Source organism: Entelurus aequoreus, linkage group LG13 (assembly GCF_033978785.1).
Source record: "Entelurus aequoreus isolate RoL-2023_Sb linkage group LG13, RoL_Eaeq_v1.1, whole genome shotgun sequence".
NCBI lineage: Eukaryota > Metazoa > Chordata > Actinopteri > Syngnathiformes > Syngnathidae > Entelurus > Entelurus aequoreus.
The window spans coordinates 4,588,849-4,608,692 of NC_084743.1; the positions used below are offsets into that span (position 1 = coordinate 4,588,849).

At 39.1% G+C, this 19,844-nt stretch overlaps 1 protein-coding gene across 1 annotated transcript in view; it reads right to left on the bottom strand.

Moving 5' to 3' along the window:
- Positions 1–19,844, bottom strand: part of numa1 (nuclear mitotic apparatus protein 1) — a 79,992-nt gene that overhangs the window by 16,745 nt on the left and 43,403 nt on the right. Inside the window, exons 13-20 of the mRNA XM_062067268.1 lie at positions 17,699–17,812; positions 14,686–17,586; positions 14,403–14,612; positions 11,944–12,128; positions 11,739–11,879; positions 7,952–8,039; positions 5,898–6,084; positions 5,680–5,816 (exon numbers count right to left, since the gene is read on the bottom strand). Of these exons, the coding sequence (XP_061923252.1) occupies positions 5,680–5,816; positions 5,898–6,084; positions 7,952–8,039; positions 11,739–11,879; positions 11,944–12,128; positions 14,403–14,612; positions 14,686–17,586; positions 17,699–17,812 (3,963 nt within the window). The remainder of the gene's footprint in view (positions 1–5,679; positions 5,817–5,897; positions 6,085–7,951; positions 8,040–11,738; positions 11,880–11,943; positions 12,129–14,402; positions 14,613–14,685; positions 17,587–17,698; positions 17,813–19,844) is intronic.

Below are 19,844 nucleotides of genomic sequence, written 5' to 3' on the forward strand. Positions count from 1 at the left end.
TAGTACACTTTTACACTATCATTATACACATCATTGTTGTATTACGACTACATAGTACACTTTTACACTATCATTATACACATCATTGTTGTATTACGACTAAATAGTACACTTTTACATTATCATTATACACATCATTGTTGTATTACGACTAAATAGTACACTTTTACACTATCATTATACATCACTAGTATTTACTAAGTTAAAAATGAGTGGTATCGCACATCACTAGTATTTACTAAGTTAAAAATTAGTGGTATCACACATCACTAGTATTTACTAAGTGAAAAATGAGTGGTATCGCACATCACTAGTATTTACTAAGTGAAAAATCAGTGGTATCGCACATCACTAGTTTTTACTAAGTGAAAAATGAGTGGTATCGCACATCACTAGTTTTTACTAAGTGAAAAATGAGTGGTATCGCACATCACTAGTATTTACTAAGTCAACATCAGTGGTATCGCACAACACTAGTATTTACTAAGTAAAAAATGAGTGGTATCGCAGATCACTAGTATTTACTAAGTGAAAAATGAGTGGTATCGCAGATCACTAGTATTTACTAAGTGAAAAATGAGTGGTATCGCAGATCACTAGTATTTACTAAGTGAAAAATGAGTGGTATCGCACATCACTAGTATTTACTAAGTGAAAAATGAGTGGTATCGCACATCACTAGTATTTACTAAGTGAAAAATGAGTGGTATCGCAGATCACTAGTATTTACTAAGTGAAAAATGAGTGGTATCGCAGATCACTAGTATTTACTAAGTGAAAAATGAGTGGTATCGCAGATCACTAGTATTTACTAAGTGAAAAATGAGTGGTATCGCAGATCACTAGTATTTACTAAGTGAAAAATGAGTGGTATCGCACATCACTAGTATTTACTAAGTGAAAAATGAGTGGTATCGCAGATCACTAGTATTTACTAAGTGAAAAATGAGTGGTATCGCAGATCACTAGTATTTACTAAGTGAAAAATGAGTGGTATCGCAGATCACTAGTATTTACTAAGTGAAAAATGAGTGGTATCGCAGATCACTAGTATTTACTAAGTGAAAAATGAGTGGTATCGCACATCACTAGTATTTACTAAGTGAAAAATGAGTGGTATCGCAGATCACTAGTATTTACTAAGTGAAAAATGAGTGGTATCGCAGATCACTAGTATTTACTAAGTGAAAAATGAGTGGTATCGCAGATCACTAGTATTTACTAAGTGAAAAATGAGTGGTATCGCAGATCACTAGTATTTACTAAGTGAAAAATGAGTGGTATCGCACATCACTAGTATTTACTAAGTGAAAAATGAGTGGTATCGCAGATCACTAGTATTTACTAAGTGAAAAATGAGTGGTATCGCAGATCACTAGTATTTACTAAGTGAAAAATGAGTGGTATCGCAGATCACTAGTATTTACTAAGTGAAAAATGAGTGGTATCGCAGATCACTAGTATTTACTAAGTGAAAAATGAGTGGTATCGCACATCACTAGTATTTACTAAGTGAAAAATGAGTGGTATCGCAGATCACTAGTATTTACTAAGTGAAAAATGAGTGGTATCGCAGATCACTAGTATTTACTAAGTGAAAAATGAGTGGTATCGCAGATCACTAGTATTTACTAAGTGAAAAATGAGTGGTATCGCAGATCACTAGTATTTACTAAGTGAAAAATGAGTGGTATCGCACATCACTAGTATTTACTAAGTGAAAAATGAGTGGTATCGCAGATCACTAGTATTTACTAAGTGAAAAATGAGTGGTATCGCAGATCACTAGTATTTACTAAGTGAAAAATGAGTGGTATCGCAGATCACTAGTATTTACTAAGTGAAAAATGAGTGGTATCGCAGATCACTAGTATTTACTAAGTGAAAAATGAGTGGTATCGCACATCACTAGTATTTACTAAGTGAAAAATGAGTGGTATCGCAGATCACTAGTATTTACTAAGTGAAAAATGAGTGGTATCGCAGATCACTAGTATTTACTAAGTGAAAAATGAGTGGTATCGCAGATCACTAGTATTTACTAAGTGAAAAATGAGTGGTATCGCAGATCACTAGTATTTACTAAGTGAAAAATGAGTGGTATCGCAGATCACTAGTATTTACTAAGTGAAAAATGAGTGGTATCGCACATCACTAGTATTTACTAAGTGAAAAATGAGTGGTATCGCAGATCACTAGTATTTACTAAGTGAAAAATGAGTGGTATCGCAGATCACTAGTATTTACTAAGTGAAAAATGAGTGGTATCGCAGATCACTAGTATTTACTAAGTGAAAAATGAGTGGTATCGCAGATCACTAGTATTTACTAAGTGAAAAATGAGTGGTATCGCACATCACTAGTATTTACTAAGTGAAAAATGAGTGGTATCGCAGATCACTAGTATTTACTAAGTGAAAAATGAGTGGTATCGCAGATCACTAGTATTTACTAAGTGAAAAATGAGTGGTATCGCAGATCACTAGTATTTACTAAGTGAAAAATGAGTGGTATCGCAGATCACTAGTATTTACTAAGTGAAAAATGAGTGGTATCGCACATCACTAGTATTTACTAAGTGAAAAATGAGTGGTATCGCAGATCACTAGTATTTACTAAGTGAAAAATGAGTGGTATCGCAGATCACTAGTATTTACTAAGTGAAAAATGAGTGGTATCGCAGATCACTAGTATTTACTAAGTGAAAAATGAGTGGTATCGCAGATCACTAGTATTTACTAAGTGAAAAATGAGTGGTATCGCAGATCACTAGTATTTACTAAGTGAAAAATGAGTGGTATCGCAGATCACTAGTATTTACTAAGTGAAAAATGAGTGGTATCGCAGATCACTAGTATTTACTAAGTGAAAAATGAGTGGTATCGCACATCACTAGTATTTACTAAGTGAAAAATGAGTGGTATCGCAGATCACTAGTATTTACTAAGTGAAAAATGAGTGGTATCGCAGATCACTAGTATTTACTAAGTGAAAAATGAGTGGTATCGCAGATCACTAGTATTTACTAAGTGAAAAATGAGTGGTATCGCAGATCACTAGTATTTACTAAGTGAAAAATGAGTGGTATCGCACATCACTAGTATTTACTAAGTGAAAAATGAGTGGTATCGCAGATCACTAGTATTTACTAAGTGAAAAATGAGTGGTATCGCAGATCACTAGTATTTACTAAGTGAAAAATGAGTGGTATCGCAGATCACTAGTATTTACTAAGTGAAAAATGAGTGGTATCGCAGATCACTAGTATTTACTAAGTGAAAAATGAGTGGTATCGCACATCACTAGTATTTACTAAGTGAAAAATGAGTGGTATCGCAGATCACTAGTATTTACTAAGTGAAAAATGAGTGGTATCGCAGATCACTAGTATTTACTAAGTGAAAAATGAGTGGTATCGCAGATCACTAGTATTTACTAAGTGAAAAATGAGTGGTATCGCAGATCACTAGTATTTACTAAGTGAAAAATGCCACATTTCCAAGTTAAGTAGAGTGAAAGAGTGAAGGTGCAGCCACCTCAAACTCCACAGGGTAGCTGAAAGAGTGAAAGAGTGAAAGAGTGAAGGTGCAGCCACCTCAAACTCCACAGGGTAGCTGAAAGAGTGAAAGAGTGAAAGAGTGAAAGAGTGAAGGTGCAGCCACCTCAAACTCCACAGGGTAGCTGAAAGAGTGAAAGAGTGAAAGAGTGAAAGAGTGAAGGTGCAGCCACCTCAAACTCCACAGGGTAGCTGAAAGAGTGAAAGAGTGAAAGAGTGAAGGTGCAGCCACCTCAAACTCCACAGGGTAGCTGAAAGAGTGAAAGAGTGAAAGAGTGAAGGTGCAGCCACCTCAAACTCCACAGGGTAGCTGAAAGAGTGAAAGAGTGAAAGAGTGAAGGTGCAGCCACCTCAAACTCCACAGGGTAGCTGAAAGAGTGAAAGAGTGAAAGAGTGAAGGTGCAGCCACCTCAAACTCCACAGGGTAGCTGAAAGAGTGAAAGAGTGAAAGAGTGAAGGTGCAGCCACCTCAAACTCCACAGGGTAGCTGAAAGAGTGAAAGAGTGAAAGAGTGAAGGTGCAGCCACCTCAAACTCCACAGGGTAGCTGAAAGAGTGAAAGAGTTAAGGTGCAGCCACCTCAAACTCCACAGGGTAGCTGAAAGAGTGAAAGAGTGAAGGTGCAGCCACCTCAAACTCCACAGGGTAGCTGAAAGAGTGAAAGAGTGAAGGTGCAGCCACCTCAAACTCCACAGGGTAGCTGAAAGAGTGAAAGAGTGAAAGAGTGAAGGTGCAGCCACCTCAAACTCCACAGGGTAGCTGAAAGAGTGAAAGAGTGAAGGTGCAGCCACCTCAAACTCCACAGGGTAGCTGAAAGAGTGAAAGAGTGAAGGTGCAGCCACCTCAAACTCCACAGGGTAGCTGAAAGAGTGAAAGAGTGAAGGTGCAGCACCTCAAACTCCACAGGGTAGCTGAAAGAGTGAAAGAGTGAAGGTGCAGCCACCTCAAACTCCACAGGGTAGCTGAAAGAGTGAAAGAGTGAAAGAGTGAAAGAGTGAAAGAGTGAAGGTGCAGCCACCTCAAACTCCACAGGGTAGCTGAAAGAGTGAAAGAGTGAAAGAGTGAAGGTGCAGCCACCTCAAACTCCACAGGGTAGCTGAAAGAGTGAAAGAGTGAAAGAGTGAAGGTGCAGCCACCTCAAACTCCACAGGGTAGCTGAAAGAGTGAAAGAGTGAAAGAGTGAAGGTGCAGCCACCTCAAACTCCACAGGGTAGCTGAAAGAGTGAAAGAGTGAAGGTGCAGCCACCTCAAACTCCACAGGGTAGCTGAAAGAGTGAAAGAGTGAAGGTGCAGCCACCTCAAACTCCACAGGGTAGCTGAAAGAGTGAAAGAGTGAAGGTGCAGCCACCTCAAACTCCACAGGGTAGCTGAAAGAGTGAAAGAGTGAAGGTGCAGCCACCTCAAACTCCACAGGGTAGCTGAAAGAGTGAAAGAGTGAAGGTGCAGCCACCTCAAACTCCACAGGGTAGCTGAAAGAGTGAAAGAGTGAAGGTGCAGCCACCTCAAACTCCACAGGGTAGCTGAAAGAGTGAAAGAGTGAAAGAGTGAAGGTGCAGCCACCTCAAACTCCACAGGGTAGCTGAAAGAGTGAAAGAGTGAAGGTGCAGCCACCTCAAACTCCACAGGGTAGCTGAAAGAGTGAAAGAGTGAAGGTGCAGCACCTCAAACTCCACAGGGTAGCTGAAAGAGTGAAAGAGTGAAGGTGCAGCCACCTCAAACTCCACAGGGTAGCTGAAAGAGTGAAAGAGTGAAAGAGTGAAAGAGTGAAAGAGTGAAGGTGCAGCCACCTCAAACTCCACAGGGTAGCTGAAAGAGTGAAAGAGTGAAAGAGTGAAGGTGCAGCCACCTCAAACTCCACAGGGTAGCTGAAAGAGTGAAAGAGTGAAGGTGCAGCCACCTCAAACTCCACAGGGTAGCTGAAAGAGTGAAAGAGTGAAGGTGCAGCACCTCAAACTCCACAGGGTAGCTGAAAGAGTGAAAGAGTGAAGGTGCAGCCACCTCAAACTCCACAGGGTAGCTGAAAGAGTGAAAGAGTGAAAGAGTGAAAGAGTGAAAGAGTGAAGGTGCAGCCACCTCAAACTCCACAGGGTAGCTGAAAGAGTGAAAGAGTGAAGGTGCAGCCACCTCAAACTCCACAGGGTAGCTGCTCTTCAGGTGAGGAAGGCAGGCTCGGTTCCTGGCCTGGAGCTCTGCGATCCTCATCCAGTCGTTGGGCGCAGCTTCCGGCTCGTTCTCTGCACCCACACAGAAGGTGCTGGTGGCTGAACACAAGGATGACGTCATCACTCGGGGGTGGAGACAACAACAACAACTGCTGCTGCTGCTGGTGTGGGTTCACTCACTTTGTGCGTGGAGCGTGCTGCGCCGATAGCCGGGCAGGCCGACCAGCTGAACGCCGGCGGCCATTTTCCCGGGCGTGTGAAAAAGCTTCATGGAGACGGGCGAGGAGGCGTGGCCACTGGAGAGGTTGGGCTGCGAGCGAGATGGAGGGAGGAACGCCTCCTCCTCTTCTACACCACCTACACTTTTCTGAATAGTCATAATACACCTTTTATTACTACTTTATAACATGTTAGATACTGTAATACACCTTTTATTACTACTTTATAACATGTTAGATACTGTAATACACCTTTTATTACTACCTTATAACATGTTAGATACTGTAATACACCTTTTATTACTACTTTATAACATGTTAGATAGTGTAATACACCTTTTATTACTACCTTATAACATGCTAGATACTGTAATACACCTTTTATTACTACCTTATAACATGTTAGATACTGTAATACACCTTTTATTACTACCTTATACATGTTAGATACTGTAATACACCTTTTATTACTACCTTATAACATGCTAGATACTGTAATACACCTTTTATTACTACCTTATAACATGCTAGATACTGTAATACACCTTTTATTACTACCTTATAACATGCTAGATACTGTAATACACCTTTTATTACTACCTTATAACATGTTAGATACTGTAATACACCTTTTATTACTACCTTATAACATGTTAGATACTGTAATACACCTTTTATTACTACCTTATAACATGTTAGATACTGTAATACACCTTTTATTACTACCTTATACATGTTAGATACTGTAATACACCTTTTATTACTACCTTATAACATGTTAGATACTGTAATACACCCTTTATTACTACCTTATACATGTTAGATACTGTAATACACCTTTTATTACTACCTTATATCATGTTAGATACTGTAATACACCTTTTATTACTACCTTATAACATGTTAGATACTGTAATACACCTTTTATTACTACCTTATAACATGTTAGATACTGTAATACACCCTTTATTACTACCTTATACATGTTAGATACTGTAATACACCTTTTATTACTACCTTATAACATGTTAGATACTGTAATACACCTTTTATTACTACCTTATAACATGTTAGATACTGTAATACACCTTTTATTACTACCTTATACATGTTAGATACTGTAATACACCTTTTATTACTACCTTATAACATGTTAGATACTGTAATACACCCTTTATTACTACCTTATACATGTTAGATACTGTAATACACCTTTTATTACTACCTTATATCATGTTAGATACTGTAATACACCTTTTATTACTACCTTATAACATGTTAGATACTGTAATACACCTTTTATTACTACCTTATAACATGTTAGATACTGTAATACACCCTTTATTACTACCTTATACATGTTAGATACTGTAATACACCTTTTATTACTACCTTATAACATGTTAGATACTGTAATACACCTTTTATTACTACCTTATAACATGTTAGATACTGTAATACACCTTTTATTACTACCTTATAACATGTTAGATACTGTAATACACCTTTTATTACTACCTTATAACATGTTAGATACTGTAATACACCTTTTATTACTACCTTATAACATGTTAGATACTGTAACACACCTTTTATTACTACCTTATAACATGTTAGATACTGTAATACACCTTTTATTACTATCTTATACATGTTAGATACTGTAATACACCCTTTATTACTACCTTATACATGTTAGATACTGTAATACACCTTTTATTACTACCTTATAACATGTTAGATACTGTAATACACCTTTTATTACTACCTTATAACATGTTAGATACTGTAATACACCTTTTATTACTACCTTATAACATGTTAGATACTGTAATACACCTTTTATTACTACCTTATAACATGTTAGATACTGTAATACACCTTTTATTACTAACTTATAACATGTTAGATACTGTAATACACCTTTTATTACTACCTTATAACATGTTAGATACTGTAATACACCTTTTATTACTATCTTATACATGTTAGATAGTGTAATAAGACTGTTATTACCTTAGTCAGGGTGATGTTTATAACCTGAGTGGTCCTGCGTGTCTTCACAGAGGAGGATGGGTTGGTGCAGATGGAACTGCGTCTGGTCCTGTTGGGAGGTGATGGACATGTCTTAGTGCACTCAGAGAAACATGTTGAAGGTGATGGACATGTCTTAGTGCACTCAGAGAAACATGTTGAAGGTGATGGACATGTCTTAGTGCACTCAGAGAAACATGTTGAAGGTGATGGACATGTCTTAGTGCACTCAGAGAAACATGTTGAAGGTGATGGACATGTCTTAGTGCACTCAGAGAAACATGTTGAAGGTGATGGACATGTCTTAGTGCACTCAGAGAAACATGTTGAAGGTGATGGACATGTCTTAGTGCACTCAGAGAAACATGTTGATGGTGACGGACATGTCTTAGTGCACTCAGAGAAACATGTTGAAGGTGACGGACATGTCTTAGTGCACTCAGAGAAACATGTTGAAGGTGATGGACATGTCTTAGTGCACTCAGAGAAACATGTTGAAGGTGATGGACATGTCTTAGTGCACTCAGAGAAACATGTTGAAGGTGATGGACATGTCTTAGTGCACTCAGAGAAACATGTTGAAGGTGATGGACATGTCTTAGTGCACTCAGAGAAACATGTTGATGGTGACGGACATGTCTTAGTGCACTCAGAGAAACATGTTGAAGGTGATGGACATGTCTTAGTGCACTCAGAGAAACATGTTGAAGGTGATGGACATGTCTTAGTGCACTCAGAGAAACATGTTGAAGGTGATGGACATGTCTTAGTGCACTCAGAGAAACATATTGAAGGTGATGGACATGTCTTAGTGCACTCAGAGAAACATGTTGAAGGTGACGGACATGTCTTAGTGCACTCAGAGAAACATGTTGATGGTGACTGACATGTCTTAGTGCACTCAGAGAAACATGTTGATGGTGACGGACATGTCTTAGTGCACTCAGAGAAACATGTTGATGGTGTGTAAACACTCAATGGTGTCATTGTGGATCAGCAACTAGATATCCACCAATTACTTTTTTTCAGATTATTAGTAGTCAAGGAGGCCGATAAGAGATATTATTTTGCAGTAAAAGTTATTTAAACATGAATATTATATGTCAGTAAACACCTGGACAAGGTTTTAAATTGTTTTTTTAACATTATTTTTCATTTCAACATGATTATTATATGTCAGTAAACATCTGGACAAGGATTTAAGTTGTTTTTTAAACATTATTTTTTAATTTAAACATGATTATTATATGTCAGTAAACATCTGGACAAGGCTCTAAGTTGTTTTTTAAACATTATTTTTAATTTAAATATGAATATTATAGGTCAGTAAACATCTGGACAAGGTTTTAAGTTGTTTTTTTAACATTATTTTGAATTTAAACATGAATATTATATGTCAGTAAACATCTGGACAAGGATATAAGTTTTTTTAACATTATTTTTAATTTAAACATGAATATTATATGTCAGTAAACATCTGGACAAGGATATAAGTTTTTTTAACATTATTTTTAATTTAAACATGAATATCATATGTCAGTAAACATCTGGACAAGGATATAAGTTGTTTTTTTAACATTATTTTTAATTTAAACATGAATATTATATGTCAGTAAACATCTGGACAAGGTTTTAAGTTGTGTTTTTAACATTATTTTTCATTTAAACATGATTTTCTGTCAGTAAACATCTGGACAAGGATATAAGTTGTTTTTTTAACATTATTTTTAATTTAAACATGAATATTATAGGTCAGTAAACATCTGGACAAGGTTTTAAGTTGTTTTTTTTAACATTATTTTTAATTTAAACATGAATATTATATGTCAGTAAACATCTGGACAAGGTTTTAAGTTGTTTTTTTAACATTATTTTAAATTTAAACATGAATATTATATGTCAGTAAACATCTGGACAAGGATATAAGTTGTTTTTTTAACATTATTTTTAATTTAAACATGAATATTATATGTCATTAAACATCTGGACAAGGTTTTAAGTTGTTTTTTTTAACATTATTTTTAATTTAAACATGAATATTATAGGTCAGTAAACATCTGGACAAGGATATAAGTTGTTTTTTTAACATTATTTTTAATTTAAACATGAATATTATATGTCATTAAACATCTGGACAAGGTTTTAAGTTGTTTTTTTTAACATTATTTTTAATTTAAACATGAATATTATATGTCAGTAAACATCTGGACAAGGATATAAGTTGTTTTTTTAACATTATTTTTAATTTAAACATGAATATTATAGGTCAGTAAACATCTGGACAAAGTTTTAAGTTGTTTTTTTAACATTATTTTTAATTTAAATATGAATATTATAGGTCAGTAAACATCTGGACAAGGCTTTAAGTTGTTTTTTTAACATTATTTTTAATTTAAACATGAATATTATATGTCAGTAAACATCTGGACAAGGATATAAGTTGTTTTTTTAACATTATTTTTAATTTAAACATGAATATTATAGGTCAGTAAACATCTGGACAAGGTTTTAAGTTGTTTTTTTAACATTATTTTTAATTTAAATATGAATATTATAGGTCAGTAAACATCTGGACAAGGTTTTAAGTTGTTTTTTTAACATTATTTTTAATTTAAACATGAATATTATAGGTCAGTAAACATCTGGACAAGGCTTTAAGTTGTTTTTTTAACATTATTTTTTAATTTAAACATGAATATTATATGTCAGTAAACATCTGGACAAGGCTTTAAGTTGTTTTTTTAACATTATTTTTTAAACATGAATATTATAGGTCAGTAAACATCTAGGCAAGGTTTTAAGTTGTTTTTTTAACATTATTTTTAATTTAAACATGAATATCATATGTCAGTAAACATCTGGACAAGGCTTTAAGTTGTTTTTTTAACATTATTTTTAATTTAAACATGAATATTATATGTCAGTAAACATCTGGAAAAGGCTTTAAGTTGTTTTTTTAACATTATTTTTCATTTAAACATGAATATTATATGTCAGTAAACATCTGGACAAGGCTTTAAGTTGTTTTTTTTAACATTATTTTTAATTTAAACATGAATATTATATGTCAGTAAACATCTGGACAAGGTTTGAAGTTGTTTTTTTAACATTATTTTTCATTTAAACATGAATATTATATGTCAGTAAACATCTGGACAAGGCTTTAAGTTGTTTTTTAACATGATTTTTAATTTAAACATGAATATTATATGTCAGTAAACATCTGGACAAGGTTTGAAGTTGTTTTTTTAACATTTTTCATTTAAACATGAATATTATATGTAAACATCTGGAAATATCAAGCAGCTAAAAGTCAAACATGGATAAATGTGGAGAGTGCTTTGCATTTTTCCCATCATGCATTGTAATGGATTTAAATGGGTGTCATTTCGATGTTTTCATCCTCAAAGTTCAGGTTGTGTCATGTGTAACTTTGTGTGTTGACTTTTTGTGTTGGTTGCATTTTTTTTCTTTGGTCATGAGTAGGGAAGGTTGTTTGGGTTGAGTCATATAAGTAAATGCTGTGCGCACTACAGATCGGACCTGATTTACTAACATTGTCCACAAGATGGCAGCAATCAGACAGTAAGACGTTTGCAATTAATTGTTGAAGTCATTAGTTTGCTAAATGTGTATATTTTATATCTGCTGATGTAGTTTTATTGTTGTAAAAAAAAAAAAAAGAAAAAAGGCTGATACGATTATCGCTGCTGATATTTGGCACTTTAACGATTATGGGTGGATCTGTACCAGCAACACAGATATTTACCTATGGACATATCTTGAATTGATGGGTGTGAAGTAGAGCGTCTCCAGGGACTCTGCTCGGAGAGTACCGTGGCGTTTGGCAGCCAGTCTCTCGGAACTCCGGACAAACGGTGTGCTGGATTCTCCCGGGGCTGAAAGTTTCCTGCAAACAAGCAAAAAAAAGTCAAGCAGTGCTGCCGTGTCGTCACGGGGGACCAAAGTGCTACCTGGTTTGCTTCAACGAGTCTTCCAGGGAGCTTTGGTCCAGACTGTCAGAGCTCACGGTTCTCTTGGGCTGCACCCTGCTGTGAACATCCGGGTGTGTCAGCGGGACGTCCAAGAAAAACGATTCGGATGCCCCTCCTTGGTCGGGTGTGTCAAGGGCCCGCAGGTTCCGCTCAGCAAAGGCCGCCTGGAAAGCAAGTGAGGAGAGGACATGTTGCATGGTCATGTGACAGGAAGGACAGTCTAAGTCTACATACAACTAGAGAAGAGAGACTATTTAGTCCACGACAGGGAAATCATGTGGTTTCCAGTGTTTCCCATAAACTGCCAAGATACCTGTGGCGGTGGGGGCGTGGCCAACATGACATCATCGAGTAATTTGCATAATTTACTACAATGATATGATTTTCTCTAAAAAGGCTCAAAAAATGTATACTTACTAATTAATTAAACAGTTTTGTTTTAAACGTCCATCCATCCATCCATTTTACAATATAATTACAACACTTTATGTACATATTTATATACAGATTTGAACAATAAGTTATTCACCGAAATATATTTATTAATTGTGGTTCTTACAAAAAATATATCTTATGAAATATAAAAGCTAAAATGTCTCTTAAAGCTCTGCCCCTTTAATTAGTGCATACTAAATAATTTAACTTTAGCCTACTACTACAAGCATATTATTTACCAGCAACATAAAGTGAAACAGAGGCAGAGGTGTCCTGCCACAGTCAGTAACAAATATACAGAAAACAGTAGTGGTCAAATACAAATAAGGCAACAAGAGAAGTATCCTACACTTCTCTTTTGTAAAGTAAATCTGAACAGCCTATATGGGCATCTACATCAACTATATGATTTGCCTGAGAAGCTGGACAGGACAAAAAAAAACAAAAAATTAAATTTAAAAAATTTAAAAAAAAAATATTTTTTTTAAAAATTTGTGGCGGACGTAATTCTTTCGTGGCGGGCCGCCACAAATAAATGAATGTGTGGGAAACACTGGGTTTCAGTCCAGATTCAGAAAAAGTCCAATTAAGTGGGAAACATCAAAGGACAAAAACAAAGTTAAAAAAGCTACCAGCTGACACTTCAGCGGCGCCACTTCTACATAAAGCTACAAAGTTTTAAAAAAAGGGAAAAAAGAGAGCAATATTACATATTACAACATATAGACCAGGGGGGTTGTTGACGGTTTTGACTACTACACTACAGAGGGGCCCGGGGCCTCACTCTAATATTAACACTGAATTAGTAATCCTACTCTTGATTTGAATGATATTGAATAATTATGTCCACGCTGCTCACAGGATGAACCACGTCAAATGACATGAAAGCATGTGTTCATCACAAAGATTATTATCAGGGTTTAGGTCAGGCGGATTACAAAAACACTGATTGAATATTCTGCAAAAAAAGGTACTCATAAAAACTGATAAACAAATTTACGGTGCTAAAATTAAATAATTCATATGTTTTTTTTTAACCAAACGGTCAATAAGATTTAAAGGGGCCATATGTAATAATTTCATGTCAAGTCATCATTAAATATGTCAAAATGCATTAATAAATCATCTTCTTTTACAATAACAGTAGCTCAGCCAGGATATGCTTATTTCAAAATTACATTTACAGCCCCGAAATCTTGTTGTTGTCATTTCGATGCCCCGCCCTCCACCGTTTGACCAATTAAAAATTCTGTGAGTGTGTCACATCCAGGTTGCCAGTTACACATCGCCATCTTCGTCTACCGCCACTGGTAAAGTTACTAAACATGTCAGACCTTAATCTAAAAAGTTACCGTTCTCAACTTTTTCACGACAAAACCAGGATTTGCATCATGGATGCCTTTGAAAGATGGAGACCATTGAAGGCCGAGAAGATTTTTTACACCTGACGCCAAACTTGCTCATTTCCTCCTTAAATCACTGCATGTAAACGATATTACAGACCTTCAATCCCTCAGGCGGTACTGCATCAACAAGCGACATCAGTGTGTAAAGGATATCACCACATGGGCTCAGGAACACTTCAGAAAACCACTGTCAGTAACTACAGTTGGTGGCTACATCTGTAAGGGCAAGTTACAACTATACTATGCAAAGCCAAAGCCATTTATCAACAACACCCAGAAGCGCAAAGTTGAAAAGGCAGCATGTGTGATGGTATGGGGGTGTATTAGTGCCCAAGACATGGGTAACTTACACATCTGTGAAGGCACCATTAATGCTGAAAGGTACATACAGGTTTTTGGAGCAACATAGGTTGCCACCCAAGCAACGTTATCATGGACGCCCCTGCTTATTTCAGCAAGACAATGCCAAGCCACGTGTTACAACAGCGTGGCTTCGTAGTAAAAGAGTGCGGGTACTAGACTGGCCTGCATGTAGTCCAGACATGCCATGTCCATAAATACATACCAACATGATATGGAGCAGAATAAAGAACCAACCTGTGCCTCCAAACTCGCCAGCTTGCTGGACATCGTTGTTTCCTTGCTCCTCGCCTTTTCCAGATCCAGCTGAAGTAGCTTGTTCTCCATGGCCGCGGCCTTCAACTCCCGCTCCCTGACTTCCAGGGAATGCTTGAGTGCCGACACTTCCTCGTGGCTATGAAGGAGAAGCTGCTTCTTGTCATTGTAGTGACTGGCCGCCTTCTCCATCTGCAAGAGCAGGACATGTTAGCACGGTCCACACTGAATACTCATCTCCCAGGTCGAGGGAGCGCTCACTAACCTGAGCCTTGTAGTGTTCCACGGCTTCTGATTTAGCGGCAAGCTGCTCTTGCAGGTCTTTGTTCAGCATCTCCGTCTCTTTCATGAGCCCCAATTTCTCCATTTTCAACAATTCCAGCTCTTGCTGGAGCACCTGTTGCAGCTTTTGGGAGGCCATGTTCTCCCTCTCTGTGGCCTGCTTGCTTTGAACAAGTCTCTCCTTCTCCACAACAAGCACTTCCACTCGTTTCTCCAGGGCCACGTGGTCATTTTGTGCCTGGAGCACCTTGGCCAAGAGGTCTTCTTTTTGGCAAACAAGTGCCTCCTTTTCGCTTGCAAGAACAAGCTGAAGCTCCTGTTCTCCTTCTCTCCGTCTGAGGGTTTCAGCCTGAGCTTCTTGGTTTTGTTTCAAATCTGCATTGACTGAGGCCAGCTGAAGCTTCAGTTGCTCAGCGAGCTCAGCAGACTCCCGTTGGACTTCAGATACTCGCTGCTGTTTTTCTTCCAGTTTGAGGGAAATCACTTCCAGCTCCCCTTTGAGATGACTTATCTCCTGCTGAAGTTCATGTGTTTGTTTGGAGGCTTCTTCCTGGATCGTAGCCAGACTGGTGGCTTTGCTTTGAGCCTCCTCGTTTGCTTTCTGCAGCAAATGAGCCTGGGCAGCGAGCTCTGCACTCAGGGCGTCTAGGCTTTGGTCTTTTTCTGCGGTTTTGGTTTTGACAGAAGACAAATCGGTCTGGAGCACGTTGAGTTTCTCCTCAGCTTTGAGGAGGAGTTTCTCTTTCTCATCGTGACATACTTTCATTTTCACCATTTCTTCTTGAAACGAGGAATTCTGCTTGTGCAAAAGCTCTTCTGTCTGGACTCTTTCTTCGAGGTTCCTCTCTGCCTCTTCCTGCTGTTGTGCCAACAGATTGTTCTTGGACTGAACATCCTCTTCAGCTTTACCAAGGGTGGCCTCAAGAGACTCCACTTGTGTCTTCAAGTGTTGGATCTCTTGACAGAGCAGGTCTGAGTGCTTCGAGCTGGCAGCATTCAGCTGCACGATGCCTTCCTCGCTTGTTCGGATCTGAGCATCCATCCTCCCCACCTCGGCTTGCGATGCCGACAGCTGCTGCTGCAGAAGCTCTTTCTGGTGAGCACTTTCCTGCTCCCGTGTGGCCATCAGAGCTCGCAGAGTCTGAACCTGCTGCTCGGCTTTGCACAGCAATTCACGGACCTCAGCTAATTGGTCGTTTAGCTGACTGATCTCCTTAAGTAGCGCATCGGTCTGAGAGGAGCTTTCTTCTTTTAGTGTGACGAGCCGTTCCTCTTGAGACTGTATGTTCTCCCGAAGCACCTTTACCTCCTCCGTAGAAGATTCAAGCAGGCTTAGATACTTGTTTCTTTCTTGGGAAAGCTCCAGTGCTGTGGTTTCCAACAAGTTGTCCTTTGTATGAATTTGCTCTTCTTTACTTTGCAGAGTTTCAGTCACATTTTGAAGTTGGTTCTTGAGACTCTGAATGTCGTTCTGCAGCACCTCACATTGCTTGCTACTCTCCACCTTAAGCATGTTGATCTGGTCTTCCTTGGTTTGGATGTCCTCTTTAAATTGTTTGGCCTCTTCCAGCAGGACTTTGGTGTGCTGTTCGAGGGTCTCCACGTGAAAGCTCTTCTCCTGCTCCTGCTTGACTAGCAGCTCTTCTTTGGCTTTCACTTGGTCCTTTGCAAGGCGAAGAGAATCAGTCAAATTTCCCAGTTGCTTGTCCAGACCCTCAATCTTCTGTTCAAGGAGTTCAGAATGTGCTGAGCTCTCCCGCAGCAAAACCAGCTGTTCCTCCCTGGTTTGGAGTTCTGCGATCAGTCTGTTCACCTCCCGTTGAGAGGAGCCCAACTGCGTCTGCAGCGCCTCAGTACGCTGAGCGCTCTGTGATTGCTGTTCAACAAACACAATTTCCTTGGCTTGCAAACTCTCCTCAGCATTCTTCAAAGATGAACTGAGAGTCTCTACCCGTTTCTCCAAACTTTGGACATTTTCACAAAGATGCTCTGCCTTCTCTGAAAACTGCTCGTTCAAGAACGTAATATGCTTTTCTTTTGCCTGGACCTCCTCCTTCAGGGAGCTTACGCTCTGCTCAGAAGCGCTCAGTTGCTGCTGCAGAAGTTCTTTCTGGAGAACACGTTCCTGCTCCTGCTTCTCAAGGAGATCCTGAAGAGATTGAACTTGTTCCTCAGCCTTTGTGAGACAACCGCTCAGAGATCCAACTTGACTTTTCAGTTGTCCGATCTGCTCTAGTAGAATTTCAGACTGCTTGGAGCCGTCATTCTGCAGGACGACCAGCTGTTCGTGTTTGGCCGTTATTTCAGTCTTTAGTCTGCGAGCTTCCTCTTCGCTAGTTAAAATATGTTCCTGCAGCGCCTCCTTTTGCCTGACTGTATCTTGTTGACTTTGAGCCAATAAATCTTGCTTAAATCGGACTTCCTCTTCGGCGCGTTTGACAGACAAAGTAAGAGTTTCAACCTCCACTGTCAGAGTCTGTATTTTATTCTGGAGAATCTCTCGCTGATCGGAACTTTCCTCGCACAATTGAGCAAGCAGCTGGTCTTTGGTTTCAATTTCCTGTTTGTTCTTCTGCGTTTCAACGGCGAAAACCTCCACTTCTTCCCGGAGACTGGTAATTTGAAGGTCCTTATCAGCCAAAAGGGAAGTTAGATCCTGACACCTGGTTTCAAGATCTTTCAGCTTGTCTCCAGCCTGAATGAGTAAGGATTCATTTTCCTTCTTCATTTCCTTGAGTGTCTCCAGTTCTTGTTCAGAGGCATCAATGCGCGCCTGCAGTTCTCTAATTTGCGCCGCTTTTTGTAGCTCCAGTCGCTCAAGTTCGTCTTGAAGATCACTTATTGCTTTCTTCAAAGAGCAAATCTCGTTCTTCAGGGCGTCCCTCTAAAAATTTGAGGAGAGAGGGTTCAAACAAACAGAAATCTTCTGTTATTTGTAACAAACAGCCATGCTAACCGTTGTGAATATCAAAACCTGACGGTACACGCCCACGCACCTCCATTACAGGTCCCATGTTTTCTCCTGTGTCTTCCTTTGCTGCTTTTCCAATTTCATCCTCCAGACATGAAATCTTTCCCTGCAGGATCTGAATTTGCTCACCGAGGAGCTCCTGTGATGAAATAAAGTAGTCAGTATGACATCAACCTTTGTATTTGTTTATGGTTGTGGCTAATTAGCTCTTAAAGGCCTACTGAAAGCCACTACTAGCGACCACGCAGTCTGATAGTTTATACATCAATGATGAAATCTTAACATTGCAACACATGCCGGGTTAACTTATAAAGTGACATTTTAAATTTCCCGGGGAACTTCCGGTTCAAAACGCCTTTGGAGGATGACGTATGCGCGTGACGTCGCGAGGTCAACGGAAGTGTTTGGACCCTATTGGACACAATGTCACCAAATCACCAAAAAAAAAAAAAAAAAAAAATCAAAAATGATTCCCGGGCGCGGCTACGCTGCTGCCCACTGCTCCCCTCACCTCCCAGGGGGCGATCAAAGGGATGGGTCAAATGCAGAGGACAAATTTCACCACACCTAGTGTGTGTGTGACAATCATTGGTACTTTTTAAAACTTTTTTTAATACACAGAGCTCTGTTTTGTTCGACAAAATTCCACAGTATTCTGGACATCCGTGTTGGTGAATCTTTTGCAATTTGTTTAATGAACAATGGAGGCTGCAAAGAAGAACGTTGTAGGTGGGATCGGTGTATTAGCGGCTGGCTGTAGCAACACAACAAGGAGGACTTTGTTGGATAGCAGACGCTAGCGCCGGCGACCTCACCTTGACTTCCTACGTCTCCTACGATCGCTGGAACGCAGGTGAGCACGGGTGTTGATGAGCAGATGAGGGCTGGCTGGCGTAGGTGGAGCGCTAATGTTTTTATCATAGTTCTGACGAGGTCCCGTTGCTAAGTTAGCGTCGTTAGCAACAGCATTGCCAGCATTAACCGTGTATTTACATGTCCAGTGTTTGGTTCGGTGTCTCCTGATAGTAGTATTGTTGATCTTCTGTCTATCCTTCCAGTCAGGGATTTATTTATTTTGTTTCTATCTGCATTTGAGACAGATGCTATCACGTTAGCTCATGCTAAAGAGCTTTGTCGATGTATTGTCGTGGAGATAAAAGTCACTGTGAATGTCCATTTCGCCTTCTCGACTCTCATTTTCAAGAGGATATAGTATCCGAGGTGGTCACTCCAACGTTCCTCATCCACGAATCTTTCATCCTCGCTCAAATTAATGGGGTAATCGTCGCTTTCTCGCTCCGAATATCTCTCGCTCCATTGTAAACAACGGGGAATTGTGAGCAGCAGTACCGCTTGTGACGTCACGCTACTTCCGGTAGGGGCAAGGTTGTTTTTTTTATCAGCGAGCAAAAGTTGCGAACTTTATCGTCGATTTTCTCTACTAAATCCTTTCAGCAAAAATATGGCAATATCGCGAAATGATCAAGTATGACACATAGAATGGATCTGCTATTCCCCTTTAAATAATTTCAGTAGGCCTTTAACCTAAATAAAGTTAAAGTTAAAGTACCAATGATAGTCACACACACACGAGGTGTGGCGAAATTTGTCCTCTGCATTTGACCCATCCCCTTGCTCACCCCCCTGGGAGGTGAGGGGCGCAGTGAGCAGCAGCACTGGCCACGCCCAGGAATCATTTTTGGTGATTCAACCCCCACTTCCAACTGTTGATGCTGAGTGCCAAGCAGGGAGGTAATGGCTCCCATTTTTATAGTCTTTGGTATGACTCGGCCGGGTTTGGAACTCACAACCTACCCATCTCAGGGCGGACACTAACCACTACGCCAGTGTTTTTCAACCTTTTTTGAGCCAAGGCACATTTTTTGCGTTGAAAAAATGCGGAGGCACACCACCAGCAGAAATCATTAAAAAAACGAAACTCAGTTGACAGAAAAAGTCATTGTCGCAATTGTGGAATATGACTTTAAACCACAACCAAGCATGCATCACTATAGCTCTTGTCTCAAAGTAGGTGTACTGTCACCACCTGTCACATCACACCCTGACTTTTTTGGACTTTTTTTGCTGTTTTCCTGTGTGTAGTGTTTTAGTTCTTGTCCTGCGCTTTTATTTTGGTGGCTTTTTGTCTCTTTTTGGTATTTTCCTGTAGC